The sequence below is a fragment of the Photinus pyralis genome, unplaced genomic scaffold, assembly GCF_008802855.1.
Source record: "Photinus pyralis isolate 1611_PpyrPB1 unplaced genomic scaffold, Ppyr1.3 Ppyr1.4_LG7, whole genome shotgun sequence".
Classification (NCBI taxonomy): Eukaryota; Metazoa; Arthropoda; class Insecta; order Coleoptera; family Lampyridae; genus Photinus; species Photinus pyralis.
In genome coordinates this window covers 20,488,204-20,513,172 of record NW_022170738.1, presented here as the reverse complement: position 1 = coordinate 20,513,172, position 24,969 = coordinate 20,488,204, and the positions used below count along the sequence as shown (strand labels likewise).

At 35.7% G+C, this 24,969-nt stretch overlaps 2 protein-coding genes and 1 long non-coding RNA gene across 4 annotated transcripts; 1 reads left to right on the top strand and 2 right to left on the bottom strand.

Annotated features, from left to right (window-relative positions):
* Window positions 1-6,153: 6,153 nt before the first annotated feature.
* LOC116176291 (U-scoloptoxin(16)-Er13a-like) lies at window positions 6,154-6,794 on the bottom strand. Its single transcript, XM_031494783.1, has 3 exons — window positions 6,665-6,794; window positions 6,489-6,609; window positions 6,154-6,295 (listed from the first exon to the last, which is right to left on the bottom strand). The coding sequence occupies exons 1-3, from the start codon at window positions 6,744-6,746 to the stop codon at window positions 6,199-6,201; spliced, it is 300 nt and encodes a 99-aa protein (XP_031350643.1). The 5' UTR covers window positions 6,747-6,794; the 3' UTR covers window positions 6,154-6,198.
* An 8,637-nt stretch (window positions 6,795-15,431) lies between these two features.
* Window positions 15,432-24,364, bottom strand: LOC116176292. 2 transcript variants are annotated; one of them, XR_004146419.1, is made up of 5 exons: window positions 23,982-24,364; window positions 20,346-20,466; window positions 15,891-16,068; window positions 15,721-15,841; window positions 15,432-15,662 (listed from the first exon to the last, which is right to left on the bottom strand). It is a non-coding gene; the product is annotated as an uncharacterized LOC116176292 (long non-coding RNA). The 2 variants fall into 2 exon arrangements; XR_004146420.1 differs by lacking the exon at window positions 20,346-20,466.
* Window positions 22,752-24,064, top strand: LOC116176290. The gene is made up of 3 exons (XM_031494781.1): window positions 22,752-22,862; window positions 22,914-23,034; window positions 23,742-24,064. The coding sequence occupies exons 1-3, from the start codon at window positions 22,781-22,783 to the stop codon at window positions 23,839-23,841; spliced, it is 303 nt and encodes a 100-aa protein (XP_031350641.1). The 5' UTR covers window positions 22,752-22,780; the 3' UTR covers window positions 23,842-24,064.
* Window positions 24,365-24,969: the final 605 nt, after the last annotated feature.

Sequence of the window (24,969 nt, the reverse complement as noted above, 5' to 3'; positions counted from 1 at the left end):
ATTTATTTATGGAAAAAAGTAATCTGTAAAATTAACACTTTGTTATTACTAAGTAACATTCATTCGATCTTTTTGAAAATCCGTATTTAGTAACTACTTTGATAACTAAACAATATGACAAACCAGATCACTGTAGGTTTCATACTCATTGATTAATTAAATAAACAAGTAGAAAAAGGGATGCTTTGTTTTTCAAACTGGGGGACTACATGAGCGTTCCCAATTTTTTTATACATAGTGGAACCGTAAAACAATCTTTTCCAATAATTGTCCCGATCATTTTTGCAAATCAATGGACTGTGGAATTTTTTTAGTTAACTAACAAATCGAATAGCTTCCGAGATTTAACAACAAAAGTAACTCTATAATCGGCCCTTGGCACTCGGATTAATAAAAATCATTCATCATCATGAAATAGAAGCATGAAAAAGTTCACGCTCTAAAGAATCGATCGGTGCGACCCGATGTGCAAAATCATTTTTGGTTGTTATTTCGAAAACTGGCGTCAAAGTCAAAAGCTGATTTCTCGTGAACTATTAATCGGATTTGGACGTATTTTTTTTTAATGTACGGCTTTCCGAGAGCTTTACATACGTCTATTATAGAGTTATATTATTTTGTTATATTTCGGGAGTTAGTCCATTTGTTAACTAAGAAAATTCATCGAATTTTGGAAAAAAAATTGCACAGTCCGTCGATTTGCAGGAATCATCGGGACAATTATTGGAAAACATTGTTTTAGGGTTATAATATGTATAAAAAAATTGTGAACACTCTTGTACTCCCCCAGTTTGAAAGACAAAGCATCTCTTTTTCTACTTGTTTATTTAATTAATCAATGAGTATGATCTGGTTTGTCATATTGTTTTGTTATCAAAAGTAGTTACTAAATACGGATTTTCAAAAAGATCGAATGAATTTTACTTAGTAATAACAAAGTGTTAATTTTAGAGATTACTGTCTTTACATTTTTCCCTAAAAAACAATAACAGTTGAAAATGAGCGTTCCGGACCGGACTTATAGAAAATTTTATTCTAAACAAGTTCATTTTTATTCAATTTTTCCCTCAGAGCAATAGTTAACGCGATATTGGCAGTCAAATGTGAAAAAACACGACATTTTCCTATTTTTTCTTCGTTTTTTTGTTTATAGGTAACATATGTTCCGGGCCAGAGCCGTAGCTAGAACGAAAATTGTAAAGGTGCAAACGAAATGTTAGAGGGTGCACTTATTGTTTACAAAAATGAAATCTCGAGAGACTTGTTTTGTCAAAAAAGCAAAAAATATATAAAAAAACTAATTTTAGCCAATATATATTATATATTAAAAAAAAACAAAAGGTGTAACATAAAATAAACGTAACACAAATATAAGTCAATCGAATCAATATTTAAGCATACATAAAAATATTAGATAAAAATATAGTTTATCTAATAAGTACAATTTATTTATAACAATAGAAAAAAGCTGGAATATATTCATTAAAATAGTTGCAACCTTCTCTCTTTGGCATTATGAAATTCTTTTAGAAGTGTGTTCATGTCTATATTTTTAGTTCTTTCCTTTTCGAATGTAATCAGCGACGTTGCCAACTTGTCAAGCAAGAAACAAGCCTAGAGCTAGAATGTCCTTAACTTCACTTTTCAGATGTCTGAATTTGAGTTATTTAAACTTGTTAGGTACTTTTGAATCAAATTGTATAATTCTAATAACCATTATTGTACTCATACTACAAAATGTATGTAGGTATTATAATTATCAATAATAATAATTTTTATTCAATTTATTGTAATAATAATGCACAACAATTATTGTATATTTGTGATAATTAATTTACAATGTACAAAAATAGTACTATTGTATATTTTTATTTTACGATTCTGATCGTGATCGGTCAGAGGGTGCCACTTAATATCCAGAGGGTGCCAGGTACCCTCTCGCACCCCCCTGGCTACGGCCCTGTTCCGGGCGTTTCCGGCCGGGGGGACTATGTTTTTCCGATTCAGCGGATTTTTTTACATAGCTTGGTTTCGTTCAGTGAATTGACAACATCCAGTTTATACTACTTTTAGAGCTAATTTGACTCGACTAATGGTATACACTGGTTGGCCCAGGATTTTAGCGTCGGACAGTTTTCAAAAAATTAAATTGTCAGTAGAAGCCGAACTATCCACGTTCCAATGGCGGCGTTGCCACAAAAATTGAGGTGGAATAGGGACAGGAATAATAAAAAAAGTAACAAAAGAAATGCAAGGTATTGAATACGTGTTATTGCAATATCGTAATTTCCGGTTCTTATTTTTCTTCCCAACTCCTTATGAATCGTATTTAGTGCAAAATCAATATAGTGATACTGTGCGACGAAACCGTGTTGACTTGAAAACCCTTTAAATAAGTTTGTACCTACTTCGTTAGACAAGTTAGGAAACCTGATAGCCTAGGAAGTCAAGTCAATTAAATTTATTGGTTTTGATATCGACTATAAAAAAAAATAGAGACACATAATTTTTTTCGAATTTCCAAAAACTGGATCGTGCGTTATTTTCACTGTATCATTTTGGGCTAGGCATACCCACAAACATAGGGTACAGTTACACCTTTTTATTAGTTATGATTCCTGAGAAATGAGTTACGGTTGTAATGCAATCGATTTTGGGCCATAAAAGGTTTGTTTGAGGAAATTCTAGTTTTGGACTCATCATTCTATTTTCGTGGGATACTTAATTATTGCACCCTGTATAATATACTGAATGACATATTTGTACCAAGAAGACGTTAGAATTGTTTGACCAAGATGGCATCGATTTTAGCAAATAGTCTATATCGTCTCCCAAATGACCTGAGATACATGTCATGTCAAAGCTGCGTATGCGTCTGTGTAGGAGTCGTCAAATCACATAATCTTTTACCCGTAATGCCCCACACATGTTCAATATAAAAATTTTCTTGATGTTTTCAATAGCGCTGCTGTCGATACATCATTACATTAAAAAATTTGAAACAAATAAACTTTTTGAAACACTAGGAATCCGAATCAAGCAAAATCGGCTGGTCGGTCTGTCGGTGTGTACGCTCATTTCCGGTTAAATGGCTGAATGGATTGGAACCAAATTGGTTTTCGATTGCGCTGCTGTTGATACATCATTACATTAAAAGATTTGAAACAAATCCTTTTTTACTTTGTAGTGTATATTCCGCCTCTTAGCAAACCAATATGAAACGATATATATAGTTTCTATCATTTTCTTTGGAAACCTTATCTCTGTTGCAGGTTGCTTTCATATTTGGTCGCCCGGTACCAACAGTCCGCGAATTTCAAGAGCGTCTCAGTGGAAACACATCGGCCAAGTAAGATAGTATCAATAAATGTCTGAAAACGTTGTGGGGTGGTAAGCGGCACATAAAGTGTATATCAGCGAAGTTCTCCTACTTCCTACTTTTCTGACGGAAATACACCTTTTGAAAGACTAGGAATCCGAATCAAACTATACAAAATATCTCGATGATATCTGCCGGTCTGTCTGTCTGTTCTCTCGTTTTCAGCTAAACGGCTGAACCAATATTTGGAACGAAATCTGGTACACATATTCTTAGACTTAGAAAGAAGAGTTGAAAAGCTTTTTGGCAAAATCGCGCATGCGCAAATTTCCATATCATTAGGCGTTTTTTCGCGTTGGCCAGTTCAAATGACCATTGAACGTGGTCAAGAATTTCCTGTTTTCGCGCTCCCGTTCAATGAATTTCTAACCTCTACAAGGGTCTCGCAAGATTTACCCGTTCATGACCAGGTTGACCGTACTCCGCCGCTTGTTTTTAGGTTTTGAATTGTAAGGTTAGGTATACGTAAGAGTAAATATTGGATGTTTACGCCACGGCGAACGGTTATTTTTCCAATTATGTTTAAAATTACTTTTTTCTCCAACCACCTGAATAAGACGCTATTTTGTGACGGTGTTCGGTACGTAAAATTGACGTTTTGCGGATTAATCGCTTTCATCATGGCAACTGTACAAAAAGTGGATACTTTTGGTCCTAGTACCAAAAAGAAATTGACCTTGAAAGTTGACCAATTAAAAAATTACAATCACGGAGATATGTCACATTGACATCGGTTTACATTGCAGGTTGTAAGATATTTCTATACATACAAATCAAATATTTTTGCATATTCAATGCAAATAATGCTGTTACCTACGTATGTACATGTATTGAAAATGATTTACGCTCGCTATTTTTATTTAAATCATGTGTAACGTAATTTACATATTCGGTGAACGTAATTTTAATACGTATACAACCCGCCGTCGCGCGTAACGCCATCTACTTAAGACACATTGCACTATTATCTGTCATTTTGAATTCAAAATTTGAAAAAGTTAATTGCAATTAATTTTAATTAAAAAACTGTATGGTAAGTTTTTTATTTCAATACAAATATAACAATATTAATTGTGTATGCATTAGAAATGACTGAAACTGATAGCGACATGGATTGCACTCCGCCAGAGATTATAGAAACGGCAGAACATGCTAACTCAAGATTTGCTCCCTACAAAGTCACGAGAGGTGAGAAGTAAGAACGAATAGGTTATTATAAGTTAACCTAAAAACTAGAGTGGCATGACACGTGAGAACAAGAAAGCAGATGTTCTTATACTAGTAGTGAAACTGTGACTGAATCTAAATTCGAATATAATTTGAAGTAAAGGGGGTTGGAGAAAAAATTTTATGTTTTATTCGTACAAAAAATGCGTTTTCGGGACTCGGAAGGGTGCTGGACTCCGCTGACGCGTCGTCCAGCAACTATCTTCCTCGTCCCGAAAACTGACATTTTTTGTACTAATGAAACAAATAACTATATTGGATGATGAAACTAATAAAGCATATACCACACAAGTTGATCAGGGTACATACCAAAGAATTAATAATGATATTCTGCGAATTGTGGTTATGTCAAATGACCAACAACTCAATTTTCGCGCTCTGTTCAAATGACAGTGAATTTGTATTGACCAAATCATAACCAAGCGTGACCAGAATTGTTTGACTAGGTCAACGCGAAAAAACGCCTATTGTTAAACTATTGCATCGTGCGGGTGGCACCTGCGCTAGCCACAGCAAGTTTTTTTAATCTATTTAAACAGGGTCGCCATTAGGTGTGGAACCCAAGTTCTCACGCTAAAACCTTTTGAGACATGAAAATTAGAACGCTTCCATTTGTTATTATTTCAAATATTTTGAGGTTAGAAATTTTTTTTGGAACATGGTTTTTGAATGCGACCGCAAATTTGATTTTTTTTTAAATGCAAACATAGGTCATGTGATATGGTCATTAGAATGCTTCCTATGGCTGTGTGTCTGTCCGCTTGACATGCATATAGCACACCTCCTCGTTTTGCTCTTCAAAGTGGATTTTAAGTATATACACGTTTGTCACACATCTGCTATGCCAAGTCCGAAATAAGTACACATCACGACCAAAATAAAGGAGGGCGACACAATTTTCGGACCTTACTCCTACCTTTTTCATTTATTTTATTTATTTATTTATTTGTTTATTTATTTATTTATTTATTTATTTATTTATTTATTTATTTATTGATTATTTCTCTTGTTTTGGACCTCCAACAGGCTTTCGTCCAATTACAGAGTGAGCCCATAATTTCTAATAAGTTGGTATCACTAACTTGACTGTTACAACTTAGCGGTACAGTGTCTTTAACCCAACAAAATTTAATAACAGAGCGGTGAAGTAGGCCATAATGTGCCATTTGAGGCGCAGGTGACGTGACGTCATTAGTGACAGTACCGAGGTTCTCTACGGTTTCGAGTATTTTATTTTATGCACTTTACGAATCAAGAATGACTCTTTCACATTTCTAGACAAGAACCCATGCTCTTGGTTCAATCCACTTCTTCTGCTTTTTCTTATCCTTTACATACGAATATGGTAAAGTATGGCAAGAGCAAGGAATTCATGAAACACTATAGGTACTTACCTGATGAATTGTAATGCATCCAACCATTGAATAAAACCATCACCTTTATTCAATTATCTACATAAGTAACTTGAAAATGGTGTGATTTGTCAGCTAAAATATCTTATAGGTAGCAACTAATCTAATAAAATCAATCAATTACATAGGTATGCCCATACTTAGATAGGGCTTATTAATATCGTACTAGCAGTCCTTCGCTTACGGACAAACAGGTTGTGGGCAGCAATCTGGATACGGTTTACTAAGATCTTCTTCTCCCATATAACATGGCTTGGAGACTGATGCAACTCCGCATCTGGTAAGACATAAATAACAATTTAATAAGACTGTGGTCCATTGAATGCTTTATTTGATTTGATTATGCGCGAAGTTTTAGCTGACAGTTTCTCTCTCAACCCACTATACAATTACAAACAGCCGTGCCTTACCTAGAATTCGAACCCAGGACCTTCCTATCCAATCAGTACCTATGACAGCTTCTAACTTACCCAGCAAATTGAATTAATCCAGGCGAACAGGTTATCCTAACACAACCAGTTGCTGGTCGACTTTCACCAATTTTTACTTTTCCTGTAGACGGATCGGAGCTCTCACAATATTCAGAATTGACTGAAATCGTCCAAAGTTTGGTTAGTTGCATATGGATGATTATTATTAATAATACCTGGAACTTGTTCTAAGCTTGTCCATCCAAGCGCTACGGAAAGAAATGCAAAAATACACACAAACGTTGTTAGTATCTTCATGATTGCTCAAAGATTTCTGAACATAAACATCAAACCGCTGTCAATCTCACTTTTTATATTGATCAGACCGGGTTACTAAGATATCTTAATTAAAAACAAGCTAATTATTAATTAATAAACAAATTGTGCAACAAACACCCATTTTCGCGAATGTTACTTAAACATTTTAACTAATCGTGCCTATAAGAAGGTTCACCAAATATTAATATTTTCTGAACTATTTATCCAGGATCTATAAATTGCGTAATTCGTCCATATTTCCTGATTGTCTTGGTATATATAGGGCCCAAGTTTTTAGCGTCGGAAGATAGCTCATTATCTGTACATTTTTCAACGGTTTGGTTAAACGAACTATGTATACACTTGTTTGGGTGGATGCACCGCTCGAAACGACCCTCCTTATTTTGGGCCAGATTTTATTGGCTTTGTTTGTCATTTTATAATTCGCGGTAATGTGAGACCGGATGTGACGGGATGTAGCACTTCTCTTTCGTTGACTGAGCTCTTAATTTTTGTTCTACTACGTCGAACGGAGAAGTGGTAGCACTCAGGACTGATTGGATACGAGAACGCGAATTGGAATAACATGCGATTTACAACTAAAATTTGAAGGCTCAATTTTGGCCTCACTGACAACCGCAATTACATGGTCTGTGGTTTACAGGACGAAAATTTAAAGTTCAGTCTCGCTGCCGACAGCTGCAGTTAACTATTTACAACTATCCTAAACCAGTACAAAATTCTTTGAAATACTTCAATTTATCATAATGATATAAAAAAATTTAGTCAAATACAAAGAAACAAGAAAAATGAAATAATAATCCTTTCAAATAATTTAATATGATTTATGTTAACCACATGCTCGAATTACAGATATTTATTTATATTCCCATACTAAGATAGAGCTTATTAATACCATACTAGCATTTCTTCGTTTACACTCTACGGGCAAACAGGTTGAGGACAGCAATCTGGATAAGGTTTACTAAGGTCTTCTTCTCCCATATAACATGGCTTTTCGATTGACGCAACTCCGCATCTGGTAATGAAGACATAAATAATAATTTTTCATAATACCTATCCGTTAAAATGACTTAACTAGTAATGTCAATGTGATTGATAAGCGACTTATAACGGCCTTGGTCTGTTAATTTCCATAACATTTATAAACCATCGACCCTGTGATGTATCAGAAACGTCAAACTTAACGTGCAGCTTATCTACCAAAAAATGTTATTTTGCGTTATTTAGTATGGGTAAATTACAGATACTCTGCACGTTAAGTTTAATATAATAATAACATCTATTTCTTTAAAAATTGTTTTACAATTATAGAACGTTAGGATACATCACAGGACTGAATTTTTCTATTGCAACGGGAAACGACAACAACCCTTGAACTATATAAGCATTTTTATTTGGAATTTTATTTTCCAAATCTGAAATTGGGTTATTTTCGTAGGTATTATGAACGTATTTCGGCCGATATACAAATATCGGACTTAGTTGAAATTCAACTGCGTCCGTTATTTGAGACATATCGGCCTAATTACGTTTTCTGATTAATTTAATGTCTTTATTTTATTTTATAATGGGCGAAGTATCTAATCGGTGCCTATGACAGCTACTAATTACTAACTTACCCGGCAAGTTCAATTAATCCTGGCGAACAGATTACCCTGACACAACCGGTTGCTGATCGACTTTCACCAATTTTCACTTTTCCTATAGATGGATCTGTGCTCTCACAGTATTCAGAATTCACTAAAAAAATCCATAGTTTTGATAGTTGCAAAATATGTATGTTTAATAATACCTGGAACTTCTTCTAAACCTGTCCATGCAAGCGATACGGAAAGAAATGCTAAAACACACACAAACGTTAATAGTACCTTCATGATTGCTCACAGATTTCAGCACACAAACATCAAACAGCTGTCAATCTGGCTTTTTATACAGATCAGGGACCGGGTTACCAAGATAGCCTTCATTAAACTGAATAATACAATCAATTTCACATAGAAATGTGTCATAAGCTACATTAATAAACAAATTATACCTACAAGAAACGCTCATTTTTATGAATGTTGCTTAAAAATTTCAACTTATCTTGCATATAAAAAGTTCACCAGATACTAATATTTTGCGAACGACTGAACCATTGAATATGTAAATTGCGTAATTCGTCATATTTTAAATTCGGTTGTCACGATATACAGAGTGGACCAAGCTTTTAGCGTTGGAAGATAGCTCAACTGTACATTCTTTCAAAAACTTTTGCAACAAATTGTCACCCGAACTATCTACGTTTCAACGGCCTTCGCAAAAAAAGGAGTTTGAAGTTCCGGCTCCTATGCATGTGTGGTATTCCGAGTCCCAGCCCCTTATGAGTAAAATTTGGCATGGAGACAAGGTAAATTAAAGACATGATAAAAGATGATATTTATTCCTTAATTAACAGTTTGAAAATGAACTCTTTACATTATTTACAACCCACACAAACATTTAATATAAATTCGCCATGGAAGGCAATTAGAGGAAACCTGGGCTCAAAACGCAACAACTGTACGACTGGTTATCGCGGCGGTATTTTATAATAAAACACAATTCGGTTGGGTCTTTGCCACCCATCGGTAGTAGTTGAAGGTGTAAACGTTTGTTACACAACTGGTCCGAAATAAATACACATCATGACCAAAATAAAGGAGAGTGATAGATTTTTGGATCTTACTGTATATAGAATTTTTATTTAAATTTTAACAAGTTTTTAACTATTTACATAAAGCGCATTTCCACTTGCATTCATTTCCCATTATTGTAAGATGCAACTTCTATTAAAATCGTAAAAATCCGGCCACAAATATGAAAGATAGCGTTGCACATGGGCAATCCATTTTTGACGTGCTACTTCAATTTCAGTTTATGAGAAGAATTTCATTTCAATGCTTTTCTAAATAAGAAAGTTGGAACTGCGCATGCGCAAACCTAAATTTTGAAACTAATGTTAGATTTTCCTTTGTTCCAAGCGCCTAAGTATCAAATTTCAGTTAAATGCTTCCATAGATAAAAAAGTTGGCACTGCGCATGCGCAAAATAAAATTTTGAAACTGGCGCTAGATTTTCCTTTATTCCAAGTGCCTATGTATCACATTTCATTTAAATTCTTCCATAAATAAAAAGTTGGCACTGCGCATGCGCAAAACCAAATTTTGAAATTGGCGTTTGATTTTCCTTTATCCCAAGTGCCTATGTATCAAATTTCGTTTAAATTCTTCCATAAATAAAAAAGTTGGCACTGCGCATGCGCAAAACCAAATTTTGAAATTGGCGTTTGATTTTCCTTTATCCCAAGTGCCTATGTATCAAATTTCGTTTAAATTCTTCCATAAATAAAAAAGTTGGCACTGCGCATGCGCAAAACCAAATTTTGAAATTGGCGTTTGATTTTCCTTTACCCCAAGTGCCTATGTATCAAATTTCGTTTAAATTCTTCCATAAATAAAAAAGTTGGCACTGCGCATGCGCAAAACCAAATTTTGAAATTGGCGTTTGATTTTCCTTTATTCCAAGTGCCTATGTATCAAATTTCGTTTAAATTCTTCCATAAATAAAAAAGTTGGCACTGCGCATGCGCAAAACCAAATTTTGAAATTGGCGTTTGATTTTCCTTTATCCCAAGTGCCTATGTATCAAATTTCGTTTAAATTCTTCCATAAATAAAAAAGTTGGCACTGCGCATGCGCAAAACCAAATTTTGAAATTGGCGTTTGATTTTCCTTTATCCCAAGTGCCTATGTATCAAATTTCGTTTAAATTCTTCCATAAATAAAAAAGTTGGCACTGCGCATGCGCAAAACCAAATTTTGAAATTGGCGTTTGATTTTCCTTTATCCCAAGTGCCTATGTATCAAATTTCGTTTAAATTCTTCCATAAATAAAAAAGTTGGCACTGCGCATGCGCAATACCAAATTTTGAAATTGGCGTTTGATTTTCCTTTATTTCAAGTGCCTATGTATCAAATTTCATGCAAATACTTTTATAAGTAAAAAAGTTTGCAATTCGGTTTATAAATGGTCGAGATGCGAAAAGGGCACTGTGAATTTTGAATCGATTCGATTCAAATTTTGGCATTGCGTATTATATGGCTAAAGCTATGCCCATATTGAATTTCAGGCAATTCAGTTCATAACTAACGGAGATGTAAAAGCGATCGAACATTTCTAAACAAAGTTATCGTTCACACGGACAGATAGATGGACAGACAGACAAAGGAACAGACGGACAGACCAGCATGCAGACCACAGATAGCAATGCAAAATTATAAACGATCTCTAGGATCGTTAATAAACGGCAAAAGTGTAAAATTATAGAACATGTAAAAAAACGGTTTTTTGTTTTTTTTACAATAACTTTTTTTGTAAGCGGTACAGAAAAAATTCCTTCCTTGGAACAAGACTCGACACCATAACGAACCAAATAGCGAAAAAAGTAGAACAATAGCTCTTAAGATAAAGAACTAGTAGCGTCGCAAAACGAGCGGACGGACGGANATTCGATCCAACTTTTGGCATTGCGTATTATATGGCTAAATCTATGCCCATATTGAATTTCATGCAATTCAGTTCATAACTAACGGAGATGTAAAAGTGATCGAACATTTCTAAACAAAGTTATCTTTCACACGGACAGATAGATGGACAGACAGACAAAGGAACAGACGGACAGACCAACAGGCAGACGACAGATAGCAATGCAAAATTATAAACGATCTCTAGGATCGTTAATAACGGCAAAAGTGTAAAATTATGGAACATGTAAAAAACGGTTTTTTGTTTTTTTTACAATAACTTTTTTTGTAAGCCGTACAGAAAAAATTCCTTCCTTGGTACAAGACTCGACACCATAACGAACCAAATAGCGAAAAAAGTAGAACAATAGCTCTTAAGATAAAGAACTAGCGTCGCAAAACGAGCGGACGGACGGACAGCCGGGAAATGCGCTAAAAATGATTGAATATAGGGTACCTATTCCATTTATAATAAGTTGGCACCACTAACTGGAAACTATTTTAGATGAACTGATTTTATGGAAATTAGTCTATTCTCATCACATTCTAAAAATACTCCCTTTCGAGTTGTCAGTTGACCAATTAGTTATTTGTTTCATAAGTACGAAAAATGGGCGTTTTCGGGACGAGGAAGGGTGTCGGTAAATTAAGTTCTAACCTCACTTTATTCCATTTGATTGTAGAGGTACAAATTTGATGTTGAGGTTGATCCGTGTTACAGTTGGAGTTCCTCTTGCGTATTTTAAATGACTTTTGGATTAATATAAACATAGACATGTTTCAGGTTTTTATTAAAGTGACAACCCAAGTCATGTTCTGAATGACAAGTAAGTTAATGACATTTGATTGGTTAACATTCAAAATCAAATTACTTTTTGGACTAGTCCGAAAAGTACCTACTCTTTGAACAGTTACCATGGTGATACCGAAGACTCCTGAAATCGACTATTTCTTGTACCAAAAAGTGTGAAAAAATAGGGCCGATTCAGGTGGTTGGAGAAAAAATCAATAACGCTCGAATTACATATATTTATATGCCCCTACTTAGATAGTGCTTATAATACCAAATTAGTATTCTTTCGTCTACGGGCAAACAGGTTGAGGACAGCAATCTGGATACGGTTTACTAAGATCTTCTTCTCCCATATAACATGGCTTTTCGACTGACGCAACTCCGCATCTAGGGGAAGACATAAATAAGAATTTAATAAGACTGTGATCAACTTAATGTCTTTATTTTATTTTATAATGAGCGAAGTAGCCAATCAGTGCCTATGACAGTGACTAACTATATCAACTTACCCAGCAAGTTCAATTAATCCTGGCGAACAGTTGATCCTAACACAACCGGTTGCTGAGCGACTTTCACCAACTTTTACTTTTCCTATAGACGGATCTGTGCTCTCACAGTATTCAGAATTGACTAAAGTAATCAAAAGTTTTGTTAGTTGCAAAAAAATGTATATTTGTTAATAATACCCGGAACTTCTTCTAAGCTTGTCCATCCAAGCGCTACGGAAAGAAATGCCGCAATACACACAAACGTTATCACTACCTTCATGATTGCTCAAAGATTTCTGCACTCAAACGGCTGCCAAACTGGCTTTTTATACAGATCAAACCGGGTTATCAAGATAACCCTCATTAAATTGAATATTATAACGGATTGGAAATACATAGAACTGTGCGATAAACTAATTATAAACAAATTATGCAACAAACACACTATTTCTATAACATATTCGGCAACTATTGGGGGTATTAACAATTGCATTTGGATATTAGATTACAGTTGGGATAACTTTAGGGCAAGGATGATTTTAAACGCTTTATGAGTGACTAGGCATTTGACACCCCCTTTAAATCTTTAGATGGCAACATGCAAATATCAGTACACACATCATAAACACAAACCGTCTCGAATGATAATAACATTGATAATGTAATAAGAATCAACCCCTAAAGAGCATCTAAAAAAGCAGCAGAGCACCTCGGTGAGACCCTACGTGGCCACTGGATTTGACCAATTTTCAATTAGCTTGTTACTTGTGGCACATAGGGCAACTGTGCAAAGATTGAACCAAATCAGTATCTAAGGATCGTCTATTGGCTGTCATCGTTGCTAGTCAGTTTTATTGGATATGTAAGTTTTTGGAAAGGTAAGGTGGATTTTGGTTTAAATAGGACGGACATAGAAGAGAAGTTTGGAGGCCAAATTGCAATTCTTTTGAAGAAACTTTTTGCTAGTTCCGAGGTCGAAGCGTTGTCCGTCGTTAGTGACAATTTTGTTTGTCGGATAAGGTTTTCGAAACCAAGCTTTTTGGTTCGCTTTGTATAGAGGTTTATTTGCCATTGTACAGTACCGTTCGTTTTGGAAGAGATAAGGAGTTGGATTTCGCCCGGTTGCGCGGCCGACTACGTTTTGGTTTGGATTTTGTTTAACAAACACCCTTTATATTTGCTTGTAGGTATATTAAATTTTTTTTTTTTTTTTAAAGGTGCAGCTCATCAACTACTGGGTTATTAGTGCTACACCCTCCTTTGATCGTTAATCGCAAAACGAGTGTACTACTTCGGAATTATAGTAAGAAGAAATAAGGTAAGAACAAGTTACACATATATTCACGTCTTCGGGTCTGTGAAGACGACGTACTTGAACACACACAAGATAAGACCTCGGATAGAAGGAAACAGGTAGTAACAAAAGGTAAGAAACAGAGGAAAAAACCTAGGGAAGAAATACATGTACTATTTCAGTTTTGAAAAACCACAAATAAACGACGTTCATCAGAATTCTTTGTCCAATCTAGTAATCCTAGCGAACAGGAGGATAGTTTTCTGGTTATTTGGAGACAGTGCTTCTTCCAGTGTGAGTGGCACCCGTAACGCCCTTCTTACATTCTGGTACCTCGTACATTCTAACAATAAATGGGAAACGGTGATTTCAGTGTCGCATAGGTCACAGATATCTGGTGCGGCTTTTTGGAACAGGTGGGAGTGAGTGGTTCTAGAGTGGCCAATTCGCGCTCTGGTAAGAAAAATCTTCTCTCGTCTTGTTCCGATAGCAGGCCATGGATCGACTTTTGCTTTTACGCGTCGGAGTTTGTTGCTTTTTTGACTTCAGGGCTTGATTTTTTGGAATAACAAATTCTTGTGTTTTATTTGTATTTTGTGGAGAGTCAGGGGTGCTGAGTGGTGAAAGTGATGTAGTTGATGTTGGGTTATTGGTTGATACTGATAATGGTCTCTATTTAGATTGGATTATTGGATTTTCAGCACTGGGAGTGACGGCTGTACAATTTGTGGTTCAAGAGACAGAGTTTCATCAGGTTGTAGTGGTTCGTCTTGCTCAACTCTTTGGGGTAAAGAGTCTTGCTCAATTTTTTGGGGTAAAGATTCTATCAATTCATTCGTATTAGACGTATTTTTATCTGGACATTGGTCAGCTCGATGTCCTGTCAGTTTACATGAAAAGCAAATATACTTGGACTATTAAGGATCATATTGTTTTTGCTAAGTAGCAAGAATATCATCCAATTTTGTTAATTGTTGTCCTGTCCAAGATATATCGCAGTAATGTCCAATGATTCTTTTTGCCATTCTAAGGTTTGACATGTTTTGCCTTTGCTTAAAGCCTCTAGTGACCCTTTTGAAAGCTGTTTGTACAACTTAACATATATCCACATTTTTTTTATTTTTATTATGTTTTGATGATGCATGTATAGCTACACATGTCAGGGTGTCACAAATTGCTTGTTTTCGATGTTTTTCGGGGATATTTAATTAAGAACTAGAGATAGAGTGATGCGGTAAGCGGTTTGCACTTCTCGGAGATACTTTTCAAAGCTGCCTAGATTGACGATGCCAATTTTGACGCGAACGTAGCACTAGCGAAAAAGTTAAAAAATGCAATAAACAGTTTTTGCTTTATAACTCGGTTATTTTTATAGTTTCTGACCCCCGCCTTAGTTTTCTAGTGGAATGTACTTATAATATTGTTTGAACTATTTGCTTGTTGCTCTCTAATTAGAAAACTGCTCGTATTGTCGTCAGGATGTTTGATAATAAAAAAATTGAGATACACAGGCAAAACCGTTATTCAGTCTTGAAAATTAAATACAAGTAGGCCGTGGAATATATTTCAGGTAATGCTCACAATAATAACAGTATTTTAATCAAAATTGCTCATCATATATTGTCTACTACTCTACTTCTTTTTGATATAATGCTTGCACTAATTTAATGTTCCTCCATCTACGAACAAATAGCTTGAGGACAGCAGTGGGGATGTTCTTTGCTGAGATCCTCTTTACCAAATCGGCAAGGTGGGGGTCCTGTAGCGTTGCATCTATGATTGAATGCACGGTTGAGTTATAGAATTCAAAAAGAAACCTTGATCAATTTACCCTTCATATATGATCAGTCCTGGAGTACAAGTCGCTTTGACGCACCTTCCCGCTAACCTACTTACGCCAACTTTCAGCTTTCCCACAGATGGATCCGAGCTTTGGCAATATTCGGGATCGACTAAACCAAAAATAAGTTTTAGTAGTTGCTCAACACGCATACATCATACTTTCAACGGTTTCTTTGCCTATCCATCCAAGAACTGAGGATAGAAGTGTGAATGTGAGCACTACCGCGCATGGCACCTTCATGATTGCCTCGAAAGACTGCGTCCAAACAGCTTTTCATCCACGTATTTGTACAGATCAGGAGCGTGCCTTGATTCCAATCAATTTACAAATGATGGCCTGTGATAAGCAGAAAACAATATGTTTATTGTGAAATTACAGTATATCCATCGCTCTTCAGATAATGCATATCTATTTTAAAGTGCTTTATCATTTGTATGGTCAAAGAAAGGAAGTGGATTATTATAGTTATTTATACTATCTAATTATCTACAAAATTACGAACATAATAATAGGACCGTATATTATCAATAGAACAAATAAATTAGGAAAAACAGCGTATCTGGTATTCCATAGGTTTAAAAATGATTTACTGTTAATCACCAGTTTATCAATGAATATTTGGTGTAGGTATAACCCTCTTTCTTGAAAGTTTTATTTTAGATCAGTCAGATTATTTTGTAATGCCTACCATAGCTTAAAAAAAACAATCTATGATGAAAGTAAATCTAATAACGGTTTCAAAATTACTTTTTTCTCCAACCACCTGAATAAGACGCTATTTTGTTATGTATACTTTTTGGTCCAAAAAATGGGCGATTTGGGGAGTCGTCAGTATCATCATGGTAACTGTCCAAAAAGTAGGTACTTTTCGGACTAGTCCGCAAAAGTAATTTGACCAATCAAAAAATTACAAATAGTTGTCATTGACCTGTCATTCAGAACATGACTCGAGATGTCACTTTAACAAAAACCGTAAACATGTCTATTTTTATATTAATCAGCACTTGCACATCAACTTTCAACAAGATCGAAATAAATGTCAACTTTCTATAGGAAGCGCTGTCAAGACTTGTTTAGACGTGCAAGATTTTATTGCAGGAATGACTTGCCGGGCTGAGCTCTTCTATCACCGTTTACATTATGAGAGTTATTGGGAAGTGCTCTCCGACACAAATTTGTGATAGTTTTACTATCCCGTGTAAATTACGTTTTAGTGCGTGAAAGAAATAACTACCTACAAAATGTTGTTTTACATTAAAACATTTACAGATTTACAAATGGAATTGAAAATTACAGCTTCGGTAACATATGTTCGCAGTTAACATGTAGGAGCTTCAAACATAGGAAAAACTAAGACTTCACAGTACATACGAAAAGTAACTTCGCAATTCAATTCATGTACGATTAACTAATATGGGCAACTTCGCACAGTGCTTATATCCGCATGCTTTGGTTGTGAAAAAAATATGTTTCTAGGTAAACAGTTTCGCACCTTCAAGTAAGAGTAAGGAGATGTTCAGCATCCTAGACCTAATTCTATGCACTCCAATGCTTCCTGTACTTGTACCAGTAAATTTCGAAATTAAACTTGTCATCGACCACTTAAAGAGAATCTTAGGTTAATAAAATGTACCCGTTTATGCTACTTACTTGATTGTACATCTTGTCGTATTTGATTAAGCAAAAATAAGATGTTTCGTGTTCATATTGAATTGTTCTAAGATATTTACTTCATGTTTACTTTCATAAGGAGGCTAACTTAACCTAAAAAAATATTAATAGAGTGGCACCCAAAAGATGAAGCAGTGGTCGACAAACGACAACTACAAGAGCGTGCGCAAACACACTGGGTAAGTAAAAAAGTGGTTGGAGAAAAAATTTTATGTTTCATTCGTACGAAAAATGCGTTTCCGTGACTCGCGTCGTCCACCACCACCCTTCCTCGTCCCGGAAACGTGCATTTTTCGTACTTATGAAACAAATAACTATTTACGCATGGCGTATGTTTTATTTATGAAGGTATTCAATGAAATTTCTAATGTAGACATCCAAATAAAAGTTGAACTATTATTTTCAAAATGTTGTGATTGCGCAATAGTATTTCGAAAGTATGTAAAGAATTTTATATGTAGACACTTCCAATAAAAGTAAAACTAATGCCCATTTCAAAATTTGTTTATATTTGTATACGCTCCACTATACAGGGTGCCCTTTAATTATGTATGGAATATAGTATATATCTCGGTAAATATCGACTACATACAAAATTTTTTTATATGAAAGTTGTTTAACATTTTATTTCCTATAGTAAGGCAGCATTCCATTGCTTTTATTTCAGATAAATAACGAAAAACATTTTTTTTAAATAGCAATGGACATTTTCATTAGGTTTATTTGATAGACATTTTTTTCTCTTTTAAATGACGTAACACGTTAGCACCCGTGTAGAAGAAATTAATTTTTTTATCCTATACAAGGAGAAACTTACATTTTCTCGCCTGTGTGAGGACGCGAAAGAAGACAATTGCACGCATGGAGCGAGAAAATTCAATTTTGTCGGCTAGGCGAGAAAAAAAATACGTCTTATGTAAGCTAGATGGCGCGGTTGTAATAAAATGTCAAAGAAGTTATTTCTTTTTAATTAAATAAGAAACATAAAATCGTCAACACTGATTTAATAATTAAATTTACCCTATGTTCACTTTATTTTACTGAATTCAAGAATTTATTTAATTACCGCGAACCTATACCTATCAATGTTTCGTGAATTTGAATACTTTCCCAATATCACGTGACCAATTCAAACTTAAGTCATAATCTCCTATTTGCTTTCAATAACGAGCATCTGTGTCAACACATTTAACACCGAGATGTACTTTGCACTTTACGTAGAACACCGCTTATCCGCAATAAGTAGCATTTTAACATACGAGACTACCCCGAAGTTAAAATGTGTCCAGTGTGACTAAGGAATGAATAAATCTATTTATAAAACACATTTTTTTAAAAATACAAGATCATCAAGGATTTAAAGTGTGCCCATTGCGCGTTCGTCACCGAGCATAAATCCAGTCTTAAAAGCATCTAACATTTGACAAGACATGGATCCTGCCAAGGATTTAAAATGTAACCGGTGTGATTTTGTCCCTTAAAACACACATTCAATTTTAAAACACATTTGTTAATACACAAGACCAGTAATATAATTTCAAATGCGCCTGGTATTAATTACAACCCCTTAAATCCCGTTATTTTCTAAGGAAATAATCACGCGCCAGTGAAATGCCGGAAATGTCAACTCAGTTCGCACATGATCGGTATTCTCCACTTGCACCTCTGCTGTGTTGCACCGTGACTCCCTTCGTTGACTCCGCACTGTGCAATCGCAAGCGCGCTAGAATTTGAATTTGCGTTGAACTGTATTATAAGGGAAAGAGGTAAATCTACGAGTAAAAATATACTCGTGGGCCCACTTAGATTGCACCGTTTCGTAAAATTTTTTTCGCGTAGTCAGCAGGAAACGTGGAAATAAACAAAACAAACGCGTGCACGTTGACGCGTTAAAGCAAATCCAAATTCAAGCGCTTGCGGTCGGACGTTGTTGAGGGATTAATTTTAAATGTAAGTGCATAGGATAAAAAATATTGTGTGCACCACGGCACGAAAGTTGTTTTCCGGGACTCAGGAAGTGGCCAGCCTCGGCTGCGCCTCGCCTGGCCATATCTTCCTTCGCCCCGGAAAACAACTACTTTCCTGCCTTGGTACACAAAGTACTATTATTTCAAGCTTTTTGCCACTGCCTTGTAGTTAATGGTGGACATTGTAAATATTCATTGCGATGGAAACCATTTTACTGCTAATTTCGTTTTGTCTTCAAGGTTTAATAAGAAGCGCACACGTTCATTTGTCTTATTTTAATGTAGTATATCGGGATTAATGTTATTGATCTAATTATAATAAAGTTTGTTGAAAAATTTTCTTGAATTAGGGTACCAACATGTTATATAATCAATGTCTATCAAATGAGCCTAATGAAAAGGTACACTGCCATTAAAAGAAATTCAATTGTTTTTAGTTACCCATTTGTTTTCTGAAATAAAAACAACTGAATAGAATATAGAAAATTTTTGTATACATTCGATATTTACCGAGATATATACTATATTCCATACATAATGGGCACCCTGTATTTTTCAATTAACTGTATAGACTTTGGCGATAGGTGGCTCATTTGAAAAAAGGGGGTACGGATCTCGTGCCTACAGGTATTTTTTCCGGCCTAGGTCCGTGTGAAAATTTTAGTGGTCCCTGAAGATTAAAGATCACCAATGCTAACTCACTGATTATTATGCATCGATTATTGCTTCCCTTTCCACATTCCATTGAATAAATATTGTTTTTATGGTTTTTTAGGTAATCTTTATTAATAAATATATATTTAAATATTTTTTGTCCGTGAGGAATAAAACGTTGGCGAGCGCTGGCCTAGGGTACCACAATTTGCCCTCAGTTTTAACTTTTGAAAGTAAGATATTCAATCAGGTTTGAACGATTCAATGCATTACTAACGGCCTACAATGCAGGTATAATCGTATACCGAGAAAAAGCTATACCTAGAATAAACGTCGATGGTTGCGTTGGTTACCATTGCATCAACCAATAGGATACATGTTGCAACGGCAGTTATTCCAAGATCAACTTATTCTGTGAATAGGCTTAATTGTAGAACCGGGCCTAAACAGAGAGAAAAATATGTAAGGCCGCACAAACAAAAGGTTGTATGTTATTTGCTATGGCGATTCATTGCGTTCCGCTCAATAAATAAGTATACATACTCGTATCTCATTATTTCTAGGACATGAGCATTGTTTGTTTATTAATACGAACCGTGTAATTGTTCATTACAAAAACACGTATAAAACTCTACTTCTACTTACCGATATACTACACTTACGAGAAATCGTAGAACAAGTTTTAAGAATTCGATTTGAATGCGAGAAATTGGCCGTTAAATTGATTTTTGGGTACAATGCGTTCTGTGTAAACAACCTGGCTTAATAAATTACACACCAATTTAAAAAATAAATAAGCAAGTGGCAAATTTTACTGTATATCTTTCACATCTACAATGACACTATAAATTAAATACAGTGTACAGGGTGACTTATTTGTCGTGCACTATTGTCCGCATTTTAAGGTCAAAGTGACACATGCTATGGTTTTGTTGGGATAGTCCCTGTTCTGCTACACATCATAGAACAATCTAAATTTACCTTTTTGTTCAAAATTTGATAGTTTCATCAAGACAATCTTGTAGCAGAAGAGGAAAGTTGTCCGCGCAGTCTCGACAGTAGGAACGCTTCTGTCGGTCATCTTAATTAGGACTGTCTTGAATAATTTAAGTTTTTTGCAATTTGTTGTTGTTTTTTTGTTATTTAACGCAAGTAGTAGAACTGCAGTTCTTGCTTTTCATTTGTATTTATAATTTTTCAATATCGATCATGTTATTTTATTTCGAGATCGGTTTTGTCAGAATTATTAGTTGTTAATTTCTTTTAAATAATTGCCTTGTTTATTTTATTTGTTTAATTTTGTTACTTGTTAAGAGCTTAGATTTAGACATTTCAGAATATATGTGAAGTTATTGTAAAAGTCTATCTTCGTTCTGGGATAGGAACTGTTATCGCTGCGCAGGCTAATCAATTCATTTCACGATACTCATGTGTTATCGCCGATAAGAAAACACAGGTGTAGATTATTCGAAGACGGCGCATTATTTTTGTAAAGGAAGGCGCTATTTGTGAGTCGTAGTCACCTGGTTGCTGTGCCGGGAGACGTAAATTCTCCGACATCGTATCTAGAGGTCTTTTTTTTCTATCTTACCTCGATCACTCTCTTCGTGTCGTATAGGGGCACTGGATCTCGATGTTGGTATACCAATATTAATTTGTTGCCGATATGGGGTTGGCTCGACCGGCAAACTTATCCACGGTTCGCTAACTCTTCTATGCTCAAACGACCATGACTAATATCGAGACTAAACCTATGCCGAAAAAACGTGCCGTACACTAAACAGAATAGCACATACTTCATTGAATCCAATTAATTAGGCATTTCCCAACTAAAACGTGTTTTAAGTATTTCCTCAATAAGTCAACTTTTTTAACAATGCTGTAAACATAAATAAAACGAATCTACAATTCCGTAATTATTTTAGAATAAGCCAAATGGAGCATCGTTATCATTACATTTTATTTTCTCTTTAAAGTAGTAACAAGATTCATGCCTTCCTCCTATTGCAAAATTCGTGCAAAAACCTGCAAGACAACTCTCAAGTCGACAAAAATTTAAAAGTACTTGAGACAATAAAACAACTATAAAAATAAGAATTTGAATTAACAAGGTGCAATATAAAAATATCTCCATTTAATGCTGGAGTTAATAAAGACGACAAGATTTTCTTCTGATAAAATGCTTGAAAGTTAAATCGTGATTTATAACTTTCTTATCATATAAGATTAAATTTATTCAAATTTTTGTTTGGGAAATATTAAATTTATATGGTAGTGGGAGACTGTAACTAAAGGGTTAAGGATATATGATCGGAATTTGATGCGGAGTCATTAAAAATTGTTATAATGGTTACTTTATCTCGCCACTTCATTAAACAAATCCAAACATAATTATCCCATTACAAACTCTTAATGTCTACGTATGAGGTAAAGATAGAAATTCAGCACTAACGAAGGGTATTTGACAATGTTTCCTTCTAGTGGTTTTCCACAGAACATGACTTGGAAAAGTTGTGCCTATCGTGTACATTAGCTGACATTTTTCAGCAGCTGTGCTACTATATTTTAGTTATTAGATTTTCTTTAAAAAATCTAGATTCTTTGACATTGACCTACAGCGTATTATATTAAAATGTAGAAAACGTAACGTATTTATTTTACAATTAGGTTATCTAATGAAGGTTATCTGTGGTAACCTAGCTCGCTCTGGCTAGCTATAAAACGACCAGACGCTGCAGTTTCAGGTATATGCAGTCATGAAGATGCAAATTGCGTTAGTGTTGAGTTTCGCGCTTTTTTCAGCAGCTCTTGGATGGACAAGCAGAGAACAAGTTGAAGGTATAGTCATCGCGCATTGTAGCAACTTAATAAATTTTTTTTGAAATTTAGTGGACCCCGAAAAGTGTGTGAGTTCAGATCCAAATGTAGGAACCTTAAAAGTTGGTATAAGTACATTACCAGACAGTTGCGTTAGGGCAACCTGCAGGCCTGGCATGATCGACCTCGCTGGGTAAATAAAACGGGTCTAGGACACTTCGCCGAATGCCCACAACGCCGACACGATTTTTTGAAGGTCCATATCGCCGACTAGGGACACTACGCCGACCGTGCCCACATCGTCGACAAGTGTGCAAGGGACACAACGCCGACCATGCCCACTTCGCCGACGGACACTACGCCGATCGTGCCCACATTGCCGAAACGTGTGCAAGGGACACTAAGCCGAACGTGACCACAACGCCGACTGTTCGAAAATCCAGGCCCCTCATACTCTGTCCAGTGTATGAGTTTGCATTTTAAAAAGTTTAAAAAACATGTCCTAAACCTACAAATAACCTAATATCCAAAGCTGCTTTGCTTCACACTCCGTCCAGTTTGATTAAGAATTTTCGTATGAGTCTGTAGTTCGAAAAAAGTTAAAAAAATATTCTGAACCTACAATAACCTAACGTCAAAAGCTACTTGGTGTTGCACACCGTCCAGCTTGATTAAGAAGTGTTGTATGAGTCGACGTTATGGTCACGTTCGGCTTAGTGTCCCTTGTTCACTTGTCGGCAATGTTGGGCACGGTCGGCGTAGCGTCCGTCGGCGTAGTGTCCCTAGTCGGCGATATGGACCTTCAAAAAATCGTGTCGGCGTTGTGGGCATTCGGCGAAATGTCCCGGCCTCAATAAAACATCGTATTTTGTTTGTGTGCATTTATGCGTTTATGACCAGGTGCGGAGTTGGGTCAGTGGGCAAGCCCTGCTACATGAGCGGAGAAGATCTGAGCAAACCATATCCAGAGTGCTGCCCTCGACCTGTTTGTCCAGCGTAGAGTAAAAGCTGGATATACCAAATATGTGACATAATGTGTAGGTATGCTTTTAGTTGTATTGTATTACAGTTAAATTTAACTGTTATGACAAATTAAAGACAAAGAAAATGTAAAAAAACTGTAGAATTAAGGGTACTTACTATTAACATCCGTTGCGGACGTCGGGTCTGTGTCAATCGCAAGTTACACTGTTCAAACCAAGAGGGAGGAACACTGCTTGAAATGCCACATTCTTTAAAACATTCTTACTCACCAGAAGCGATGTTTTCAATATTCAATATTATGCAAAAATGCATTGCCGCTGTCGGTTGGTACCATGCTCGAAATCATAGGGTGAATCAAATTTAAACAAGACTTTATTTTTAATATTTTTTTTATTATACTTACATTTAAAAAAAACAATTACAGGTTATTTTTCTACATATTGTCCTGCTTTCGAAACACATTATCCCCAGCGAATACTGAATATGCAACAAATTTCAATATCCCGTCTTTGTAGAACGAACTTTGTCGTGTCAACAGTCAATTGCGCACATAGGCTTCCACCTCAGCGTCATCGTTGAATCTTTGACCTCCCAGAGCGTCCGAAAACATGAAAATCGCAGAGTTAAAGGTCTGGACTATAGGAAAGATGCTCCAGCTTTTTCCAATCGAGTTACTTCAATTTTTATTGGGTCAGGGCTGCTATATTAGGACAAGCGATTTCTTGGAGAAGAATCCCATCAAATGGCGAGGAGCCCACCTTGAGGGACACTTTTCGCAACTCTAGCTTGTCTGTCATAAGAAAGTGCTACCTTATTAACTTATCCCGACTTCATCATTTTGCATATTCAATGACCTCAAGAAGTTGTCAAATGCGGCGAATGCTGTTGCCTGTGATCCCGATGCGCGCACGGAGATCGTAGCCTTCGTTCTCGACGCGTTTAGGCCTTTCTGCGAATTGTTTGAGTTATGCAAACACTCGAGCTCTTGAAGGCATCTCTTTCTGTTTCGTCAATCTCCGGGAACTTTCGGCTGCATTGGCCTTCCTAAGCGAGAAACTGAATAATAATGCGCTGCGCAACAGAGACGTGCCCTTCTTTTTTAGACATCGTGATAACTGACACAATAATGAACGGACAATGCCGA